Raw genomic sequence first — 7266 nt, forward strand, 5'->3', positions numbered from 1 at the left:
TTTACACCTTTTTGATTATAAGAAGATTAGCTATAAGACGATAACTCTCGGTCACGTGTTACATGATGTCGTTGAATGGTGAGCAGTCGTTTTCTAAGCCTAAAAGGATGAAAATATTTGTTGGCAATTCTAATCCGACACTTGGTAACGCCATATGTAAATACTTGGGTATTGATCCAGGTCACTGTCAATTAGGAACATTTGCTAACAAAGAAACAAGGTATTTTTTTAAAATTATGCTGTATAATAATCAATTAATTGAAACAAAACAGATTATTTTGAATTTTTCTATAAATATTTTAGTTTAAATTTATTTGATTTTTATCCAAGAAAATCGAAACATTGTAATTTACTTTTACAGAGTTCAAATTACTGAGAGTGTGCGTGGAGAGAATGTTTTTATAATTCAAAGTGGATGTGGAGACATAAACAATAATCTTATGGAATTACTAGTGATGATAAATTGTTGTAAAATTGCATCAGCAGAAAGGATTACAGCTGTGATACCGTGTTTCTTTTATGCACGACAGGATAAAAAAGACAAGGTAAATATCCATATATTCATATATCAATGAATTGTTGTATTAAAATGATAATTTTAATAGAGTAGAGCACCTATTACATCCAAATTAATTGCCAATATGCTAACTGTTGCAGGTGCTGATCATATTATTACAATGGACTTGCATGCCTCTCAGATTCAAGTGATTTTTGAGAATATTTTTAGTATTCTATTTTTTTTTTGAAATATTTATATTTAGGGATTTTTTGATATTGCTGTGGATAATCTCTATGCCGAACCATATCTTATTCGATGGATTAAAAATAACATTCAAGATTTAACAACATCTGTTATTGTTTCGCCAGATGCTGGAGGAGCGAAAAGGTTAGTGTTTTTGACCATGCTCTTTTAACCATGTTATGTACAGAGCTGCATCCCTCGCTGATAAACTAAACGTTGACTTTGCTCTAATTCATAAACAAGTATTATTCTTTATTTTTTAAACTTCATTATAAGTTAAATTTTACGTTTTTGTAAAATAAGAATATAAAATTCAATTTCTATATGCCTTATTTAACACTACATTGCTCATCAATCAATCCGCCAATATAATGATGTAATTTTTTAATAAAAATTTATTTTCCAACTAATAATACATAAGTTGCTTCAAAAAATTATTTATTAAACTACAAAATTATTTTGTGTTTCTAAATGTAATATTATTTATTTTTATATCTTATCTTATTATTTTTATTAATGTAGATTTTAATGAATTTTTTTTTCAATTAACTTTACGTTTTTAAGAATTAAATTTATTTTTTATTTTAACATTACCGTCTAAAACTTTTTTTTAAAGGATAATATACTATTTTTTGTATTATGTTGACACTTTACTAAAAATTTTTAAACAATTATTTTACTCAATTAAATGCCATAGTTCACAGTAAGATCCTCTTAATATTTTTTTTCATAATGAATAATAAGATAATGGACAGAAGTGAACTATAAAAATTATCAATTATTGATGATCCTCCATTAATAATTATTTCAATGTTGTATTCTCTGAAGCAATTATTTACAATTTTTTTAGAGAATAAAGGCTAATGAGGTTGCTAACATGACTTTGGTAGGTGATGTCAACGGTAAAGTTGCTATTCTGGTTGATGACATGGCTGATACATGTGGTACAATGGTTTTTGCGATTAATAGGTATTTTTAAAAATTATTATTATATATCTCTTTATATAAATTGTTAATTGTGCGGAAATATCACATAAATTGTTGATCATAAGAATTAATATGTAAACATATTAATTCTTATGATCACTATTCCCTTTATATTAATTTAACACTATAATATTTATTTTTGTGTTTAATGGAATACAAATTGATTATTTCGTTATAATTTACTGTAATTTTCTAACTGAATAATATTAAAAAATTAATTTGAGATAGTTTAAAACATAAAAAATTTAACATAATTAGATAGATTATTTTATTGTTGTTATATGGGAAATCTTAATGGTGTGTAACCTTGATCAAACTATATTAGATTTAATTACTCATTGAAACTATATACAGTTAAGTCAATTGATAGGTTGCGCCTAGCGAATTTTTTGTTTTCTTAAAAAGTGGAATACGTCCTAATGTCGAATTATTGAATTGTTAGTTGCCTACCACGTTTTCTTACAAAGTTTTTTTTTTAGTATCTTTATTGTTTTAAAATTTCTCCTAAAATTATGCGTAATTTTGATAGAAATGACCTAATCTGAATTTTCCTAGTTTCATATTTTTTGATTCAAAAAAATCAAATTATTGTTTAATATTTTATTTAAGTATTTTTTTAGCTATAAGTAAAACCTTTGATTAAGCACATATGCGCGCGTATATAGCTATTAGAGACACATGCGCCATATTTCTGTTCCATATTGTTGCGAATCAAACGTAGTCAATATAATGCTTATTTATTAGCAGTTTTTATGGATTTGGTAATTAGATATTTAAGTAATAACATTGGAAATTATTTTGCGGATTTATTTTAATATTGTGTAACACTTCTAATAGTTTGTTTACTGAAACAACTACCTTTTTTTCAGAGTTATGTTAATATTATTATGTCAAGTGATATGTTGGCAGTAGAAGACCTTGCTTGTTGTGCATACAGCGACATTGAAAAACACATAAAAATATATTATCCTTTTAAAATTAGCAAATAGTGAATTTTTTTAATTACAAGAATAATTGGAGTATATCATATTTTTATTATAATAATCGTCGATTCAAGATGACACTTTGAAATACTTTTTTAGTAAACAAATATTTATAGACTATTGCATGTGTAATCGCTGTCAAATTTTTCTTAAGGTGCGATTGGAATTGCACGCAGAAAAATTTTTATCCAAATTACCTAAATTCTCTTATTTTTTACTTAGAGATAAATTAATATATATATTTTTTTTGTAAATGATTCAAGAAAGTGGTGTTCCCACTTTTCGTGATTCGTCCAATGATTTTTAATATGTATAAAGTATATTTAAGCTAATATAAAGTTCAGTATCCTTAGAAATGATTAATATGCTTCTTTCGGCAGTTTTAAAATTTTTAGATCAATTTTTTTAAAAATTAACTCTTTTTCACCGAATCTCGTCAAGTCTCGTTAAATTTCGGAGATAAAAAAAATATTTTTCTTTTAAATGACTTCTTATTTTGAAAAAATCAAAAGGTGTTAAATCAGAGGAATATGATTGTTTAGGCGTTATTTGGATTTGAAACTTTGTCAAAAATTAAATTGCTTTGTATAAAGCGTGGACTTGAGAATTATTGTGATAAAATAAAAAATTGTTAGATTTCCACATGTTTGGTCTTTTTTGGCGAATAGCGCCTCTAGGAATTTGTAAAGCCTTTACATAATAATCACCTGTAACTGTTATACCTTCAGTTACATATTTTTTATATATAATTCCCCGAGACTCTAAAAAAATTTTAATTTTACTTCAAAGTAGGCTCGCTATTTTTTTTTACATTAGCGATTTGATAATGGTGAATTAAAAATCTAAAATTGTACCTAAATTTTATATGATCATATCCATCATAATATTATTTATAAATTTATTGTTATTTGATGACAAAATATAATGTTGTTTTTATGCGCATTACTTTTGCTCATAAGCTAATAGAAGCGGAACAAATTTTGAACCAACTCTTGTCATTTCCAAATCGTTTGATAAAATAATCTTGCTTGATATTATTGATATACTAACAGCATCAGCAAATTCTCTGTTTGTTACTCTACGATCTGAATGTATCATATCCCCGATAGTCCTTATTAACTTTGAAGTTCCGTCGGAAGGAGGTGTACCATGTTCGAATATTGCTTTTAATGGGATTTCTACCAGTGTTGAAGCGTCTGTATCATTCTAAAGCTCTAAATCGACTCATATGATCATTTTTAAGTACTTTTTGAATGCTCGAGCTTTTCTTAAATGATGCCGCGCCACCTCGTCATTGCCGTGTTGAACGAAAACTTTTTTTAGTGTATTATTTGATAAAATATCTTAGCATATTAAATGATTTATTTATTATAATATTTTGAATAAAATTTTTTAAGAATTCTCTCTACTTTTTGAACACACCACATATATATTATTAAAAGATTGATTTATTTTTTGTATTTATCGTGCCTAGAAAAGTACAGTAAACTCAAATGTATTATTTTTATAATGATCTAAATAGTTATTTTTATAATGATCTAAATAGTTATTTTTATAATAATCTAAATAGTTATTTTTATAATAATCTAAATAGTTATTTTTATAATAATCTAAATAGTTATTTTTATATTCTGAGCTTATTATACTTTTGAATCACTACATGTACTCACTAAAAACATTCACCTCTGAAATACAACCTAGGATAAATTCTTTAGAACTATTTCTGCAAAATAGTTTTAAAGTATTTAATAAAATATTTTTTTGAGATTTACTTTTATTATTATCAAAAGGTACAAAATGTGTAGTTGACCAAATTTTCCTAATACTTCTTGATGACAGCAAATACGAAATATTCTAAAAAGTGACATGATAATTTTAGGTGTATCGCTTTTTATTTCTATTCAGATGTAATAAAATTTTACTAGACTTGTGTATATCTATCATATATAGTTTGTCAATAAACGCATAGTCTGTAAATTACCTGGTCTCCAATTTTATAAGTTCCATCTTTTATATGTAAAAACACTATTTTTTAGAAGTATAATTTTTTGAGATATGCGTGTGTTTATATGGTAGCTGGTACTTTATAGTTATGTATTGAATGAATATTAATTATGGTAGAAAATTAAAATTCTAAAAAGTCTTGAGAGTTTTTCTTAAATTAATAGGTACGGTGAATTCTTTATTTTAATATAATTGCTAATAATTGATTATTTTGTTTTTTATATCAAAAATTAAATTAAAATCAACATAGTAAATTATATTTACACCTGCTACTTATTTTTTTATATGTTAAATTTCATTTAATTATTTAATTTAATTAAAATTTTTTTCATAAATTTGAAGATCTTCAATGCTAAGTCTAATAACGTATCATTTTCATGTAGGTCATTTTAATTCAAATATAAGGTTCATTATGTAGCATTATTAGATTTTGAAACGATATTTTGACGAAATATCATATCTTGAAAACTCTTAAAATGATTATAATAATATAATCATTCTTTACTTATGATACAATATATCAACAACATACCACATGAATAAGATTCGCCATGCCGCTAAATAATCTGGTTGTCTATATACCTTGAATATTCTACGAATATAGATTCTTTGACTATCGCAAAATTATTTTTTATTTCGTGGATGAAATAAAAATATTTTTACTTATCATTGATTTTTACAACATGAATGAATCTGACAAAACATTTATTTAAAACTATAAAAGTTCATGACAGATATTTTTTTTTTCGCACGCAGTATCATTAATTATATGAACTTATCATATGCCATATATATTAAAATTATTTTCTTGGTATATTTATATTTCAACTAATAGACTTAAGCAAGGTGGTGCTAAACGTATTATTTTCATGGTTACACATGGTATTTTCTCAAATAATGCTGTTGACAAAATTAATAATTGTGATGTTGATACTGTTGTTGTCACAAATACTATTCCTGTTGAACAACTACAAGAAGTCTGCTCAAAAATCAAAGTATACAGTTCACGTTACATACATTTTATATCTTTTTATTATAGATCATAGATATTTCACCCATGCTTGGAGAAAGTATCAGACGCAATTTTCAGAGTGAATCCATATCCTACCTATTTAATCATACATGCTGATTTAATAGAAATTTAGCTATGATAGATCATGTTAAACATATAGTTTAAGTTTATATTACCTTTTAACTTATCTGGCAGATTTTTTTTGCGGAAAATTCAATGATTTTGTAGGCAACATTACGTTTAGGAAGCTATTGAGTTTTTTATTACTTTCTATAGTTTAAATATTGACTAGTTAAAGCCAGTCATTAGTTGGATTATAGTTGCAATCTAACTACAGTTCTCATAAAGTTTTATGAGATACATAATTTTGTATTAGAATAAAAATAGAAAAATTTACTGTTATGAAAATAGGAAATTAAATTTAAACTATTAATTTTACTATATTTATCTTTATAATTGGTCGGAATTAGTCGTAACTTTTATCTGCTAGTTATTTTAAGATTTATAATAATATTTGAAGATCCCATATTAAAGTTGTATCAAACTATAAAAATATTCCATTCTTAATCGAATGGTTTACATTATTTGTGTCAGCTGACTCTTCTAGCCTCATATTTTTTAGCTCGACTATAAATCATTATTTTGGGGATATTAGTATTTCTCAATAGTTTCACAAAAATCATTAGCCAATCAGGCAATGTGAGCCATTTTTAGATAAAAGAATTTTTAAACAAGTCCCCTTGTAGTGTATTAAATATCACTAGAGTAATAAAGGAAGGCAGTGATTTATAAAAAAAGTTTTATATCAGTGTCATATGGTAGTTTGTATATCATATGAGTGATAACAGTATGCTTTTAATTTAAAAGTTCTCTATTGGTCTAAATTCATAGATTAATGCTATCGTTTTTATTAGATTGGAGTTTATATGATTGCTCTTCACCAAGAAATGGTTGAGATATGTTATACTCATGAAATAAGTGTTCCAGGGTATGACGAAAACGTGTCACAGCGAAAAATCAACCAGATGCGCGCGCATGCACCGCGGCGCCTGTAGCGCGCAGTGAATGGGAAAAATGGGCGGAGCGTTGGTTCAATTGGATTACAAACTACTTAAAACCCAAAGAAATAAAGAGATGTTATTGTACAAGAATTATTTTTACACAAAACATTGTCAGAACCAAAACTCTGTGTCTTGGAGATGTTTAAATAGACAGTGCACTGCAAAATTAACGACATCACCAATTAGTAGCATCGAGAAGATTGATTGTTGTGGTGTTCACAACCATGTTTTATCAGAGAATGAAATCTCACAAAAACTTTGTTGTCAAAAGTTAAAGATATAGCTGAAAATAGCGCTTACACGACGCATCAAGTTTATTATTGTGCCACGGCATCAAAAACCCAACACGAATTACCTCTTCTTAACAAAAATCATTTGTAAAAGAATATTCAAAATTACAGAAAAAGAAAAAGCATTGAAATAGATGTAACAAAAAGTTTCGAAGAACTTAAAGTTAATACCCTTAGGGGTGAAACG

General features: G+C 26.1%; 1 protein-coding gene across 1 annotated transcript; it reads left to right on the top strand.

Annotated features, from left to right (window-relative positions):
* Window positions 1-361: 361 nt before the first annotated feature.
* LOC139225232 (ribose-phosphate pyrophosphokinase 1-like) lies at window positions 362-5845 on the top strand (the record flags this gene model as incomplete). Its single annotated transcript, XM_070856196.1, has 7 exons — window positions 362-545; window positions 606-704; window positions 762-886; window positions 930-984; window positions 1593-1711; window positions 5552-5711; window positions 5756-5845. Coding segments are annotated over 7 exons (832 nt in total), but the record flags the coding sequence as incomplete, so codon positions are not given.
* Between the last annotated feature and the right edge of the window lie 1421 nt (window positions 5846-7266).

This window comes from Pempheris klunzingeri, unplaced genomic scaffold (genome assembly GCF_042242105.1).
Source record: "Pempheris klunzingeri isolate RE-2024b unplaced genomic scaffold, fPemKlu1.hap1 Scaffold_95, whole genome shotgun sequence".
NCBI lineage: Eukaryota > Metazoa > Chordata > Actinopteri > Acropomatiformes > Pempheridae > Pempheris > Pempheris klunzingeri.